Source organism: Aplysia californica, unplaced genomic scaffold, assembly GCF_000002075.1.
Source record: "Aplysia californica isolate F4 #8 unplaced genomic scaffold, AplCal3.0 scaffold00170, whole genome shotgun sequence".
Lineage (NCBI taxonomy): Eukaryota > Metazoa > Mollusca > Gastropoda > Aplysiida > Aplysiidae > Aplysia > Aplysia californica.
In genome coordinates this window covers 899,745-916,799 of record NW_004797440.1, presented here as the reverse complement: position 1 = coordinate 916,799, position 17,055 = coordinate 899,745, and the positions used below count along the sequence as shown (strand labels likewise).

The following is a 17,055-nucleotide window of genomic DNA, read 5'->3' as shown; positions in this document are numbered from 1 at the left end:
ATATATATATATATACGGATAGACTGAATGTTCGTTGGGGCACTTTTGAAGATTTAGCCACCAGCTTCCTCCACTCCTACCGGTCTTCTGTCTTCTGCTTTTCTGAGCATGTCTTTGAGATGTTGTCCTCCCAACTCTTCTTTAGTCTGCCTCTGCTCCTTTTTCCGTGGACGCTGCCTCGCAGGATCATCTTGGAAAATGGATGTTATCTTCATTGGTATTTCTTGGGCAATGTCGCATGGCGGAGCCCATCCCTCTTCATGCCAGACCACCGCCGAAATCCTCCCACCGGGTGGGTAGCCTTGGTCTCGAACACGAAGCAGTTAGGTTCATCTGGGATCTTTTTCTGCCCTGGTCGGTCACCTCATCTTGTGGTTACGCCCAATGATGCCGTGTTAACATCACCCCCTCACACGGTTTGGCACACCTGCTGTGGTGAGGTCCCGAGGTATGGCACTTTGGGCCACGCGTGAGAGATTTAGGAGTCTGGGGGAGAACCACTGCGCCCGTATGTGTGACCGAAAGACGTCTTTTTTCGGCCACATCGTTTTCAGGTTTTCCATTCTCACATCAGACGTGACCTCGTCTGATGAGTTTGAAAGCCCGTCATCTCCAAAGAGTTGATTATCCGTATGTTCCTCTGTCTGGAAGCAACGCCAACTTTATCCTTCAAATTTTAATGTTTGGCAACGTTTTTTCTTCAGATGGAGCGTGCACAATGCCAGGCTGGAGTTTGGAAAAGCACACTGAATGAATTGCTCTTTATATTGACTTTTCATCGTCAAATCCAAACACCATCGGTGTTGTTGGGAAATGTCCAATTGTGCCCGCTATGGTGGAAAAAAATGACAAATCGCTTCAAAAGTCGATGGGGCCGATCATGATCGGTGACTCATTGCAATATCGACGAGGTAGTCCTATGTGCTTATAATTCATCGCCGTCACCAACAGCTCTTCAAGATTGTATGTCTTATCAATGTCCAAGACAACTGTCGACCCAGAGCAAGGTTCCTGTATGTCAGCCAATTGCTCACCCAAAAACAAAAAGCGAGACATTGATTTATTGATGATTCGAAAGTTTATGTTTCTTACGACATTTCCATAAGTTTTAACCATATCAGCGATCTGTAGAACTTGGTCTGCCAAGTTTAAACCCTGTTTTCCAAGTTGGCCCTCTTTTATTTTTTCTGCCCACTGCTTATATTCGGTCTGCTGTTTGTTTCTGGGTTTGTCAAACTCTTCTCTCTCTCTCTTCTGAAAGTAATTTGTTGTAAATGGTTGTTGTGGGTAGATGGCGTAGGTCTTTGATTTTTGTCATGGTTTTCTCGCAGGTCCTGACATACCATCCATGAGGATGAGCTGTGTTGCTATTCCCATGTGGCATGGTTAACTCCTTCCAATACCCTCTGTATTCCACAGGAAGTTGATTTGCTTGTGGGGGTGACAATTTTATGTGGTCCTGACTCTATCCAGGATATTCGCCTTCGGTTTTCTGAATCAGACTTCAAGGTAGAATAGTACCTGGACATAACAAGTATGTTGCTGGCATCAGGTTGGGGGCTTATGGGCGCATAAACTCTCTTCTCACTCGGGCGAATCTCTCGACAGTACACACCTTTGTTCATTAACAACTTTTCCATCTCGGCACGGTCTGACTTGACGATGTAGTAGTATCTGGGTGTGTTCGTTTTAATCCAAGCACCACAGTCATCACTGAAGGTGCTTTTTTCTTTGTTCAATCTCCGTTCATTGTTGCGTGCATTGTCATGTCGGCATTCTCTCAATAATTTGACTTGTACCATCCTTTAGGTTATATAACACCTCAGAGGTTGTGAAGAAATCATTTGTTAGCAGTTTTTGGTTATCTCTAGATTTGACATATTGGCTCTGTCATCATGACTTCTACCATAATCACCATTTTCAACAACAACAACAACAACAAAACCATCCTCATCATCAACACCACATCTTTATCATCAATATCAATACAACTACAACAACATCTTTATATCTTTCATTATCTTCCATTTGAATGACAACGAAGTGGTTAGGTAGCATGTTTTGTCTTTTGGTGAGCATGGTGCGACACGTACTGGTCAATAACAGAGTACAACAGGACGTGTATTATCATACTCCGTACAATACGTTGTGTTAAGAATAAGGGGAACTTTGTTTTTAGTAGAGCCACTTATTCTGGACGTTTGCAATCGGTCTTGGTATGACCATGCACAGTCTCATGATTGTCCATTCACTAATTTACTACATAAATATAATTTAAAATTCATGTCGTTTCAGACAATGAAAAACTCTGGACGGCAACAATGAGCAAGCGCTCAAGTGAACTCATTCAACAAAATTTCACAGCATACTAAAGCATTCATGCTAGTGATTTTTTGTAGTCAAGGACACCTCAGGAATTAATCTCAGGAGTGAGAGAGAGAGAGAGAGAGAGAGAGAGAGAGAGAGAGAGAGAGAGAGAGAGGCATATTAATGGGGATCTTTAGTAAAAGTATTTGGCACCTTAAACGTGTTGGCCCTATAAATTTAATTGAGGTACTTCCTCCAACATAATATTACATAATGTATTATGTGTAGGCCCACAATTAATTTCCATGAATTGCACTTGGTTTATCCATTGAATCGTGAGAATTAGGTAGAAAAGCGAACACAGTGAGTGACGCATAGAATGGTGCAGAGAAAAGATAAATTTCATTATTGGGCCAATTGGTTGCTTACATAGATCTAGATCTAGATATCTATTAGACCTAGCCTAGACCTACAATCATTTAAACACGGAGAGGCTACGATTCGAAGTACGAAAGCTGAATCGAAGAGTCCGGATAGCTGCCCACCCAAATTACGGAGTATCGAGTTTTCAATGAGCAGTGTGGGGGAAAAAAGTGGAATTTCTATCGAGTGTCGTTCCTTCTTCGGCAGCAATCATGTCGGTTGCAGTTCCCTCACGAGTCTGTGAATCTCCTGGGTGTGGGGATCCAGCAAAGCTTCAGTGCCCCACATGTATAAAACTTGGAATACCTGGGTCCTTTTTCTGCTCCCAGGTTAGTGAAATTAATATTAATCTAGAGTCTAGAATTCTAATGTGTTGATTGAGATTGTTTCACTGGGATTTTGTGGGTTTGGCTGGCTTAGAATCTAAATTGCATTCAGTTTTCAAACAGTAGGGTAGGCTGGGCGGTGATCTTGTAGTTCCGTTCGTTTAAGTCCACGATCCATTTGTTTACATCCAGAGAAGAAATCCAGAAGTCTTGAAGACCAAATACTATTTGAATTAGGCTACACAAAGAGCAGGGATGCAACCTAACTGCAAAACATCAGATTAGGATAAAATTCAGGGGGGGGCATGCCCCCCTGAACCCCCCACCTCCATATTTTTTTAGGGGGGAGGGGGGGGGGGCAAGCCCCCCTGAAACCCCCCTACTCTTGACTTTAACGAACGAAACTAAAAAATCGCCGGCTGGGCTACAGTAGCCTCTAGAATCTAGATCTAGATAAATTGCAAAGATGTTTTCCGTCGTTAATCCCAACAGAATCCTTGATTTTATAGGCCGTTGACCTTTACGTCAAATTGTGAATAAAATTGTGATAAAATTTTTAATGTTCTATTTAAAAACTAAGAACTTATTTTACCTCAAATTTTTAACATTTAAAAATCTGATTGTTGACCCGAGCCCGGCCGTGCAGTGAACTGTTGTGAATGCAACCAACTTGTGCCTCGCACGCTCATATAATCATATATGACCTTTATGCAGTTGCGAGCGCCGTAAAACTCCTACAAAAACAAAAACGACCAGCTATCCTCTACCTCAGCCGTGCAGTCCCGGCATTGAAAAGAATAGGACTGACGTGGTGCTAGTGTGTCGTAGGAATCGTCTAAATGACGAAACCAGTTAGTGACTCCTGAAAAAGAGTCATCCTCCCTCCAGGTTGGAGGTTGAATCACAAGGTTAACAGCCTCTTTAGTAAAAAGAACTTGTTACAGAAACACATACAAACAAAAACCATTTTATCTCTGCTTGGCTGATCGTGGATCTTCTCTGAATGGAGAGTTTATGATGCAAGACAGTGAAAGCCGAAAGGAAGCTGCTCTGCAGAAGTCTCCACCATCATCCAAGTCCAAGTCTCTTCGGATCGGCTCGTGGAACATTAGGACCCTTTATGAGGCAGGAAAAACTGCACAAAAGTTCTCCAAGAGATGCTCCGATACCAACTATACATACTGGGAATCAGCGAGACCCACCCCACCTGAACCAATCTGGACAGAAGCAAATGAAAGAGGGGGAGCTTTTCATTTATTCAGGAAATGACAGTGATGGACCACACAGGGAAGGAGTAGGGATGATCATATCAAAAACAGCTCAAAAGACATTCAGGGGTTGGGAAGCGCATGGTCCAAGGATCATCATGGCCACTTTTGGAATTAAGAAAGAACTCTTGAAAGGTAGGAGATGGTAGGAAGAAGGTCATTGTTCATTGTTTCAGGAAGCAACATCCCTGCACTTCGGACATGTCTATTGATGCTCCGTTGCTCTCTCCAAAATGTTGCCGAGGGTTCTTCCACTGATTGTGCCAGTGCACATCTGGTTGATCGTTCTTCTTGTCTTTCCTGCTATCCACGGCAGTACTGGCCTCTGCCTCCCTATCTTCCTCCTCAATCAGCTGGCGAGAGAGACATTTCAGGATCTCGACCCTATCTGGTTGAACCGTATTGTCAACTAAGGTGGCCTCACCAGCCAATCTGTCGGCTTTTTCATTTCCCCTAACACCTGCATGGCCAGGGCAGAAAATCCATGTGAGCGATCGTATAGGTGTTGGTTCGATAGCTTGAATCTATTCTGTTCTCAGGAAACCTTTTTCGATCCTTCTGAGGGTACACATGGAATCAGTGATAAGAACAGCATTGGTTGTGTGGGGGCGATCTTGGGTCATCCAATCAAGTGCTTTCGTGATGGCTTCAATTTCCATTCACATACTAGCCCTGCTGCAGGCTCCAGATGCACTGTGTATGATTTTATTGTTGACGAATGCAACAAATCCCCATCCACTTCGCTAGCTATCTCTTTTCACTGAACCATCTACATATAAATTATAGGATCCCCTGCTTTTGAGTATGTGTGACAACAATTTAGTTGATATTGCTCTCGTGGATGGTAGCCGCAACATTTCTTCTTTCTCTGCCCATGCTTATTTTGACCTTGGTGAGGTCCCTGTATTCTCCTGTCACCTGTTCCCATTCTTCGCCTAGTGGTAGGCTTTCAGGTACACAGATTTTTCTCAGGGAATCCTCTGCTTCCTTCATCCAAGATTTTCCCCTCTTGATTCTGCCTCTCTTGTTGTCATGAAGTGCTTTGTGAAGTGGATGATCCTTCTTGCCCATTACACTGAGATACATCTTTGCCTGAACTATCCTATGGCGTACTCTGATGCCACTTAAACCTAGCATGCACAATATTGGAGTGTCCTTGGTGCAGCCCAGCACTGCTCTCATTGCCTCATTCTGCACTGGATCCAGCTTTGCGATCTGTGTGTCAGACAGCGCGAGACAGCCCACAGCTGCAATATCAGGAAGAACACTCTTTGCGGAATCAGAGCGGCCGCCGTGGTCTTGATTGCACCAACACCTCGTTTGGCCTTTGTTACCATATGATTCACATGCTTGTTGAAGGACAATGACCTGTCGAAGACGATTCCCAGATACTTCAGCTCTGACTGTCTGACGATAATCTCATAGTAAATCATAGTTGCAAGTGATTGGTGGAGTTACGTCTTGGACAATCCTGTTGTCGAGGGAACACCAAAGTACCTGCGCCTTTGAAGGATTGATAACTGCTTCATTTTGGTTGCACCATTTTACAGCTGAGTGAAGTCTTTTCTCCATGTTCCCTGCCATTTGAAGTCTGTCATCTCCTTTTTTGTATGCCTTTATGTCATCAGCAAAGCTCAGGACACGTCCAGATTCTGTCTGATGCATCGTTACCAGTGCAGTGTACACATTGAAAAGCACAGGAGAGAGGGGGGATCCTTGGGGCCGTCCTGGAGCAATTGATACTGGATCTGAAGTCCATTCACCCAGTCTCACCAGCCATATTTCTACATCAAATTCCAGGAGGCGGTCGATCACACGTTCATAGCCGACTCGGTTGTAAGCATCCTCAAGGTCAACAAGTGCCGTCACAACTGTTTCCTTCCGCTGCTGAAAGCCTTCATAGATGTCGTACGCTATGACAGCCGCATTCACTGAGGTTTCTTGATGGGGTCTATAGCTGCCAAGCTCATTTGGCAACAGGGACTTCCTCTCTATAGTGTAAGATATTGCCACATGAAAGAAGCAGATGATGAGATGATTGAAGGAATGACAAAAGACTTCAACAAGAGCATTGGCACTGGTGAAATCCCTGAAGAATGGTTGCACAGCTGGTTGATACCAATCCCCAAACCAGGAAAAGACCACTCAGCTCTCAGTGGTTACAGGATGATATCCATGCAGAACACCTATGGGAAAATTCTGGAAAAGATAGTTGCCAGATCAATGTCAGCACACTTACAGAGGAAGAAGGTCATAAACATGAACATCATACAAGTGTATGCTCCAACCAATGATGAATTATGCTGCAGAAGTGGAAAATAAAGATGACTTCTACAACCGCCTGCAGAGCGTCATTGACAAACTTCCCAGGTAAAGACATCAACGTTGTCATGGGAGATCTAAATGCAAAGATAGGTTCGGACAATAGTCACTATGAGGAAGTCATGGGCAGTCACGGATTAGGAGAGGCAAGTGACAACGGAGAAAGTTTCCAAAACTTCTGTGCATTCAACAACCTGGTCATTGTAGGAACAATCTTCCCACAGAAGAATTCACAAGGCCACTTTCACTTGGGTCTCCCTGGACGGAACAACAGAAAACCAGATTGACCATTTTTGCATCTCCCGAAAGTTTAGACGCTTACTGGAGGACGTCCGAGTTTTACGAGGAGCAGACATCGCATCAGACCACTATCTGATCCTTGGAAAGATGAAACTGAAACTGAGAAGATATGCACAAGTCACAACTGGAAATCGTCTAAAGTATGAATGAAGTTAGCCTTCTGAAAGGCCCAGTAGAGAAGAATGAGTTCAAGTTGGAACTCAAGAACATATTTCAAGCCCTACAAAATCTGGATGAATGTGAAGTCAACGAACACTGGGACAAGATAAGAGAGGCAGTAAATGCAACTTGCCAGAGCACTCTAGGACCCAAAGACAACACCAGGAATGAATGGATTTCACAGGACTCACTAGACAAAGTTAAAAGAAGAAGAAAGCTGAAGGCCCAAGTCAACAACAGCCGTACTCGAACTGAGAAACTCGCTGCACAACAACAAGAGTACTCCGAAGTAAACCGGGAGGTAAAAAATTCCATCAAGAAGGACAAGAATACCTGCCTGAATGGCCTGGCCGAAAAGGCAGAGAAAGCAGCAACAGACGGGCACTTGCGGATTGTACACCAGACAACAAAAACGCTTTCAGGTAGGTTGGGCAAGCCCACTCTACCAGTGAAAGACAAAGAGGGAAAGACTATCTTCAACCCAGAGGGGCAACTTAACCGATGGAGAGAAAACTTTGATCAACTCTTGAACAGACCACCTCCAGAAAACCAACCAGAAATTCTTCCAACCAGAAATGACCTCCCAATAGTTACGGAACCACCTCCAAGAGAGGAAATTGCAGCCGCTATAAAGACACTGAAGTCCCACAAGGCAGCTGGTCCCGACCATATACCACAGGAAGTCCTTACGGCAGATAAGGGACGTTAATGGAAATTCTCTATGCTCTATTTGAAAAGGTTTGGCAAAAGGAGGAAATACCATCAGACTGGAAGGAAGGCCACCTAATCAAGCTGCCAAAGAAGGGAGACCTCAGCAACTGTAACAACTACAGAGGCATTACACTCCTGTCCATACCTGGAAAAGTCTTCAACAGAATACTCCTGGAGAGAAACAAGCTGGCAACAGACGAGAAGCTTCGAGGAAACCAGGCAGGATTCCACAAAAAACGATCATATGTAGACCAGATCGCTACTCTGCGCATCATTGTTGAGCAATCGCTTGAATGGAATTCACCACTCGTGGTCAACTTCATTGACTATGAAAAGGCATTTGACAGCGTGGACAGGGAAACTCTGTGGAAACTCATGCGGCATTTTGGAATACCTGACAAAATCGTCAAGTTTGGGAAGGCCACCTATGATGGAACAAACTGCCAAGTCTTCCATGAAGGACAACTCTCAGAACCATTCCAGGAACAGACAGGAGTGCGACAAGGATGCTTGCTCTCACTTTTTCTCTTCATACTGGCAGTTGACTGGGTCATGAAAGAAGCCACCAGCGAGGCAAGCGTAATGGAATACAGTGGATCCCTTGGCAGCAGCTGGACGACTTGGACTTCGCTGATGACCTTGCACTGCTCTCTCACACTCATGCTCAGATGCAAGAAAAGACCAAGGAACTCAACAGCCTATCAAGGAGTGTTGGCCTACGTATACCTCCAGGCAAGTCAAATGTAGTGAAGCTAGGAAAAGTCTCAAGCCTTGTGATGACAGTGGAAGACACTCCCCTGGAAGAAGTGGACTCCTTTACCTACCTCGGAAGTGTCATCGATGGTAAAGGTGGAACTGAGGCAGATGTTAAAGCAAGAACCGCCAAGGAAAAGTCAGCATTCAATCAATTATCAAAAGTCTGGAAAGTAAGCAACATCTCACTGCGCTCCAAGATTCAACTCTTTAACTCCATCGTCAAGCTGGAAGACAACAAAGACAGTACTGAATGAAGTCCAGACTTTCATCAACAGATGTATTAGGAGTATTCTAAGAATTAAGTGGCAGGATAGAATAAGAACTGAAGAGCTGTGGGAAAGGACAGGACAAAAGGATATAGAAGTAGAAATAGGACTAAGAAAGTGGCGATGGATGGGACACACCTTCAGAAAGCCCAGCAGAAACATCACAAGACAGTCACTGCAGTGGATCCCACACGAGGCAGGGGTAGGCCACGGGAAACATGGAGGAGATACGTGGAAAGGGACATGAGAGAGATGAAGCTCACTTGGAACAAGCTTGGAAGGATGGCTCAGGACAGAGATAAATGGAATGAGCTTGTATGTGGCCTATACCCTGCCAGGGGTGAAAGGCATTGATGATGATGATGACCCTCTACCTGGTTCAGCCCGCCTGCCAAAGCGGTTACCGGTTTAAATAAAAATTTAAAAAATCGATTTTTAAAATTTAAATCAGATTTTTTATATTTAAATAGGATTTTTTTTATTTAAAAAAAATGTTGACACAGTTTGGGATTTTTGGTGGCTAAAAGTATGTTCTTTTGGTGCAAAATGCATTGTCTTTATTTTAACTAATGATTAATTTAAGCAACTGCAAAAGAAAGCCTTAATCTGCTATATCAGTGAATTATGGCTACAGACAAAAAATGAAGAAAATGTCAGTCTAAAAGGAAGTGGGGGGGGGGAGAGGAGGGAATTATGTATAGATAAACTTGCATTTTATTACAGTGTGTGTGCGTGTGCGCGCGCTTGTGTTTGTCTAAAAAGAAAAAGAAAATGCTAATTTCAATTATGAAAAAAAAGTAAATTGAATACTGTATTATTTTACAGTGACTGGCGGGACTTTAAAGCATGATTATATTAGTCTGTTAAACCTTATATCTGTTTTATAAAACCAAGGAAAGGAATTCTGAATGTTTGAATATGTAAAAACTGAATACATTTTAAAAAAAAGTGATTTAAATCACTGATTTTTATTTTAAAAATCAAGTTGATTAAAATATATAAAAAATCATCTGATTTAAATCAACCCAGCTCTGATTTCAATTATGGAAAAAAAAGTAAATTGAATACTGTATTATTTTACAGTGAAAAGGGGGAAAGCAGACTTTTAAGCACATGATTTTATTAGTCTACTGAACCTGATATAAATCTGTTTTATGAAACCAAGGAAAGGAATTCTGAATGTTGAAATATATGTGTAAAAACTGAATCGAAATAAATTTTTGCAAAAGTGATTTAAATCACTGATTTTTATTTTAAAAATCAAGTTGATTTAAATATATAAAATCAACTGATTTAAATTGACCTGATTTAAATCAACCCAACCCTGCGGGGGTGTGGCCGCTGCGCATGCTGCAGCTCCGTGGAGCCACAGGTGAGAGTTGAGTGCCAGGTGGGAACCTATGTGTAGAGAGGGCTGTCCTGAAAAAGACAGGGCAGGCCTTCCCCATACAGAGGTACTATCCCTCCCTGACCCTCAACAACACTAACAGAGTACTGCTTACATTATAAGCATTGGCTTCAGTTATTTTTGTTTTCTTTCTCTTTTGGTATGTAAAAATTGAGTGTCACTTGTAACTAACTCATGTGTAATTTGTAAAGCGCAGCCCCTCCATAAAACGCGTCACCCTCCAGCAGGAACGCGCATCCCCGCTGATTGTCGCACACACCTGTTGTCTCTTTGCCACACAAATACCATTGCTGAGGGAGAAGGGCAAACAAAGCAGGCATAGCGCGCTGGGCCGATGATAGCAGACGAAATTTGCTTATCACCAGTCACTGAGGGGTTAGGGGACTGGCAAGGTGACTTTACAGTGGAAACCTTATATAACAAGGATAATGGGACCAGAGAAAAAGTCCTGTTATATCAGATCCCTGTTAAATCGGAAATGCAAGGAAAGTAAGCATTTGTTGACTAATCCAGCTTTATTTGTTCATGGGTAGTTTCCCTTGCCACAAGTACCCACGAACAGGGGTTTTGGTCATATGTCAGGCCTGCGCATGACACATTACGCGTGCATGTAGCTAGGCAGAGGGCTAGATCGAAGTCTGCAGCACACCCAAGGAGGTTATAATACAGTAATGGAGGCTGCTCTGTGGGCGACAACGCACGCCTGATAGAGGCCCTCTCTCGCAGCGGAACTATGGTCTACCTGCGCTGCGCGTCTTTTTCACTGAACTCTAGATAGGAAAGAGAGTTCTATTCTGAAGTCCTTGAGATTAGGAAAGTCAGTAGACTTACATGTATTTATTTATTTTTAAAAAACCCTTTTATGGCATTACTATTACTGATGTTAAAATATAGTAAGGTCCTTTAGCACATCGCAGCCCTCTCTCGCTTCACCCGCTGCATGTGCTTGCAGTCAATGGCGTGGCTTGCGTGGGCTTGCTCCATCACTGCGTTACTCTCTTTCTCTTACTTTTTACACATTATTAACGAGTCCTTGTCCTTGCAATAACTGATTGGGCTCTGATGGGGGGCCCTGTTATTGCCAATAAAACTTTTAATAGAGGTAAAGAGTAGGAAAAAACTGAGATTTAAAAAATCCTGTTATTACCGGCCGTGTTATGTATATAGTTTCCACTGTATGCCTAGGATAGTGTGGACTACTGCCTCTACTCTAGACTTAAGTTAGTCTAAGAATCTAGCACCAATAACAATTTAAAAAATTATTTCGAAAACAAAAGTTTGTATAAAAGTATATAAGCAAAAAGCATGTTTTCCAGCGCAAACGAGTTCTACTTTCACTCTGTGTCACTTGACACTGCCTTTCATAAAAGCCATAAAAACAAGGATGCTCGTTCTGCCTCTGAATCTCTGAATCTATTTCTTCATCAGTTTCGCTTAATTATACATGTATGTTTTTGATATCTTGTGGAAGTTTCACCAGTTTCCATTAATTTTTTTGGAAATAATGGTATTCTTTTACTTTCACTCCTGTCTCACACTTACCTACCAGGTGTCCAATATATTGAATGCTGAAGACAAATATCAACTTCATTACTGTCGCAAATTAATCGTTTTTGAAATATCTGATGGTTTTTAGTCGAGCTATATCACACTTCTAAGCCTCACCATGTAGGTTAGGACCGTGCGTTGGACAAATCAGGGGGTTTCAGGGGGCCCTGCCTCCTTGAAGTTTAAAAAAATCTGGGAGGTTACGGGGGGGGGGGGGGGGGGCATGCCACTCAGTAGTTTTAACCCATAATTTGATATTTTGCTGTTAGGTTGGAAATTTTCTTTAAAATTATTGATTTGCGACAGTTTTAGTGGCTTTATGTGTGATCTGCGGCAAACAATACAGTTTGACCCCCTAAGCAGACAGTGTATCTGTGCGGGAGCAAAAGTAAAAATTTACCGAAATAACTATAATTGGTAGTGAGTGTAACATGGTCAAAAGTGGCGCTGTGAATTTGACCTGCTCAAATTCAATTACAAATTGTTAAAAAGTTTGTCGATTATGTCATTTCTGTTTGTGCTGTAAGTTAGTTTTATTAAATCATATTTTGCAGTGATGTGAATTTTATTTTTGTGGCATTCTGCAGTGAATTACAATCAATTAGTGAATTGTGTTCCTGGGGGTAAAAATTGTTCAACTGCAATGAATCGCACATTGAAGTACCATAGACTGTCTCTGAAGGAGCTTTGTCGGGTGTTTGGGCGTTTAAATTTAATTGTCAAACAACAAGCAATTACAGAAAGCCCCTATTATGTTAGACAATAGCAAGAAACTTTCTCTTGGATATTCCACTTAACCACTAACATTTGTATGTTAAATGTTTTACCGCGATTTCAATGATGAAAAGGAGTTGAATGTTAAGTCAGTTTAAGCTTCAAAAAAGCTGTTGAAGCTAGTTGTAACTCCAGGTGCCCAAAAATTGACAAGCGCCTGTTTCCGCTGCATCATGGCTCATATCTAAGGACAACCCTCCAGGTATCATCCAGCACAGATCCCGTCCGTAGCACTGGACATGATCACCTTGAACTTTCAACAGAAGTGTTGCTCGTTCGCAGAGTGGTGGCGACCAATCTGTTTTACCGTGGCACTCAGTCTTTCTCATCTGACACTACATTTCATTTTGCATAAAATCAGCATCACAAAAAAAAACCTCCCAAAAAAAGAAAAACAAAACAAGAAAAACCTTCCATTGAGTTGCTACATGGTAGAATCAGGCGTTCTTCAATTTTTGGGCATACATGTAGGGACAGTGCAATCTGAATTCAACTGACCTTCAATTTAGTTGAATTTGAGTGTTCGTTATATATATATAAATTTTATAATAAACATGAGGTTTTTATGTAGATATAGGCACCGAGCAAGTAATTTTATATGTATTTGACTTCCTCTGGTTTCAAATGAGAGGCCTTTTCTTTTCTTTGATATACCGTACCGAAGAAATGCTGGAAAATTCCAGGAAAATACACTGAACTCTACCAAGCGTACTCTGTAAAAGGGCTTATTCATTCAAATATTGAACGCCTGTGTCATCTATTATAACTACATATTGTTTTCTGAAAAAGTTCTATTACTGTTTAGAGCCTACCATACAGCAACGTTTGATTCCACAGTCCAGTGCGCAATTCATATGTTATATGTGTCAAGTTCAGTTTATCCTTGTGTAATATTGATCAATAACCGGGGATAATAAAATAACTGTGATGTTGCCGTTCCGGTTCCCCGCCTGGCAAGGACGGTTTGTGCCCCTCCCTCCAGACACACGCACACACATTCATACATCACATACATGTGCTGGCTGCCCATCTGATCCCGACACAGACTAAAACATGTGTGTGTGCTAACAATGCGTGTGTTGGTATGAAAAAATGCCTCTGATTGGTTGCATTTTATATTTAATATAAACATAGGCGTGAATAATAGTTCACGATACAGGTGCCAAGGATGGTTTTCAGGAACCGATAAGGTTCGTTGCGGGGGAATAATGAACCAAGCCACATCAGCGTGGGCTGTTCACCCTGCAAGTGACTTCATTTGATCTGAGCTTGCTTATTTACGGTGTTTGTTGAATCCGACTTGTTTTTACTGATTTCATTTTTAAAAAAGGGGAATCCAACTCCTTTAGATGAATCAAGTTCCACTGTATCATCTTAAAGCTTGTTCATTTGCCTTGCTTTTGCTTTAAAAAATTACCCATCTACCTGGTATGGTAGTCAAGATATTTGCGATTGAAGGAGGTGGGGGTCACCTGGTTTCAGAGTTTAAGGGGGTTCGATACTTACAGGACAACATTTTTAACTAAAGACAAACTGAAACAACTTTTTTCACGGGCAGTAAGTATGAGACAAAAAGATTCATGTTCAACTGTTGACCCACTGGATTACATAAGCTGTTGCCATGGAAAGTTTTTTACCTTTTTAAAATCCCGTAACTTAACAAAATGTCCCAAATAAATAGGTGCATGCAGCTGGCTATTTAATTAGCTATTTTGATTTGTGATACTATACTTAAAAAGTATCCAAAATTGTTCTCAAAGTTGTGGGGAATGAATTTGATTTGTAAAAAATAGTTTTGGCTTGAAAAAATTGTAAAAGACTAACCAGCCACTTCAAGTACAAACCATTTCTCTAACTACGTGCCAAGTTTCAAGTCTCTGTGTTGGAAAATAAAAAAATGGTGGAGGAAAAAAACGGCACACAAGCAAAAAGTGATGATAAAATGTGTTTTGGGGAAAAAAACCAAGGTTAAACATCGAAAATGTTAGTACATAACGTAGAACATAGTAAAATTGAATTCTGTTATTGTCAATCACTCAGGGACTAGTGTCAATAAAATCTAGACTAAATGATAGATCGGAAAATACCCAAAGTAAAAAGTGCTCAGAGTGAGGGAAAATCAGCCCTGGAGGCCCTAAACCCGACCCGCGAGCCCCCTTAAATTAAGGAGTGGCCGCCAAAGTTTTAAGACTTATAAAGCTTGAGAGTCTTTGGAAACTGCAAATTTACATTTTTTGTGCATTTAAACGCTTTTCAGTAAAATCCACACAAAAACGTGTTTTTAGATGTTGAGCCAATAAACAAAAATTAAGTAACAGTTGCCAAACCGGCGGAAAAATGCTGTTTTCTTTGATTTAATTATTTTGACAAGTACCTGATTTTACCACAATGTCTCACATCTTATTTCAGGCTTGTTTCAAACGCTCCTGGGATGAACACAAGAAACTTCACAAGTTAGCGAGTAAGTGCTCTAGTTTATTACCACAGGACAAGGGTACAGTACAGACGTCATAAAACATGCAAAACAACTGTTATAATGTTTTGTTCATGCTGGGGAAAGAATGCATTGGTTGCTTCTTCATTTTGCAAACATAGGGGGGGAGGGGGGGGATTTTCTCGTACAGTGACATTGGCACTACTTTACTTTAGCATTGCAGGAGCTTAGATAGTGGGTTTTTTTAATGAGAGATTTTCAGAAAATACAATCTATGTGTGATATTTAACTCATCATCATCATCCCGTGCCAGATCTGCGACAGACATCAGTGATCATGGTTTTCAATTCATTCCTTTGCTTTCAAAAAAGCTACGTTTCCCTGATCTTTCCCTGTTACCCATTTGTTTAGGTTCCCTAAGAAGTATGTTGTTCTGGGCCTACCCCTGCCTCGCTTGCCCTCAATTTTGCCAGTGAGAGCTAGATGTTCAAGACCCTTATATGTCTGTTCAGGTGTCCCAAAAACTGCATTCGTCGTTTCCTGATTGTTTTTAACATTGAGCATCCCTCGTGGGCTTCATCAAGCACTACCTCATTTGATTTCTTTTCCTTCCACGATACTCTCAGCAGTCTCCTAAGAAACCACATTTCTGTTGCTTCTATTTTATTTTCACTGTCTTTAGTGGTTGTCCAGCATTCACAGCCATATAGAAGGGTTGACCAAACATAGCATTTCAGGACTTTCATTTTGGTGTTCATAAGGACCTTTTTGAGAATCTTGGAAGGCCAATGACATTTGTCAAATTGTATGGAAACAGTGTGTATTATGCACTGTTATTTTATATTAATAACATTGGTTTTGTGTGCCAGGTATCAGCCCACATCTAAAGACTTAAATGGACAGTCGTCGGTCGCCTGATATAATTCGTGAATTTCACTATTTTTCGGGAAAAAATTTTTTTGTCATCTTGAAAATGCTTGGTGAGATATTTGTCCCGGTAAAACTGTTTTTCAATTATCTCAACTCAAACGTGTAATCTGACGTAATCTGAAAAACATCGTGCCCCAAAAGTCACCTCTGAAGAAACCGTGAATTCCACACCTGTGTTTGTGACTCGCAGGGCTGACTGTTGGCGACATGAACGCTTCTGGAGACCATTGAAATATCGACGCGACTGCAAACACAATCGTCCGTCAGTATTCATAGTTTCCGGGCCATGTATTATAATTTTATGATGTTGTCAGCATGCATTTTGCTGGGAAAAGCTCTCGGTCATATGATTAATAAAATTTGTGCTTCATAGTTGCAGGACCGGATTGTTTTATTTCACAATGACTGTCAACTTTGGATATGTAATGCGAGTGTCCTACTATAATGCAGTCAAAAATGAATGGTGCAACTTATTGTCAAATATTTCCTATAACTACTGGACATAAATTTTTCACAATGACTTATAAATTTGTCTTAACAGATCAATATTTTTGTAAACACCTGTTACCTGTATTCTAGAAAATTCCTTCTTAATAAATACCAGTAAAAATTCCAGTGGATAGTTTCTACAGATTTTAAAAGGTTTACAGCTGGGACGATATCGCTTTTAAAAGCAAGTCTTGTCATTTTTTTCTTATTGCAACATTATGTATATTGATCGTACGATTTGAGAACCTTCAGTGCGAAAAGGTGTTCACAATAAAATGAATTTCTTGTTCTGTAACAAGTTTTGACACTAAAAAGTGTCATTGGTTAGCTTTGACATAAGCCTTATATATGCAAAGTGCGTGTGAGAAGCGGGAAGTGCTGTGAACAATCCCATTTTCTGCGTGACGGAAATGTGTAGTAATTTATACATAAATGACAAAAAAATTATAATCTAACCTCAATTGCTCACCATTTATTCACCCGTTAAAGAAATATTTCATAATAAGTTGCGCCACGAATTTTGAACTTCACTATAGTAGTAGTTCTACAATTTCATTCCTGCTCATTTGCAAAAAAAGTAGCTTACTAAAGTATAAATTGCAAATGAAAGTATTTTTCCTGTGTTGCTTTACAG

At 41.2% G+C, this 17,055-nt stretch overlaps 1 protein-coding gene across 1 annotated transcript in view; it reads left to right on the top strand.

Annotated features, from left to right (window-relative positions):
- The first annotated feature begins 2,899 nt into the window (after positions 1-2,899).
- LOC101857567 (methionine aminopeptidase 1) overlaps positions 2,900-17,055 on the top strand; it is a 58,700-nt gene continuing 44,544 nt past the window's right edge. The window contains exons 1-2 of the mRNA XM_005098000.3: positions 2,900-3,059; positions 14,978-15,029. Coding sequence (XP_005098057.1) covers positions 2,943-3,059; positions 14,978-15,029 — 169 coding nt within the window. The 5' untranslated portion in view covers positions 2,900-2,942. The remainder of the gene's footprint in view (positions 3,060-14,977; positions 15,030-17,055) is intronic.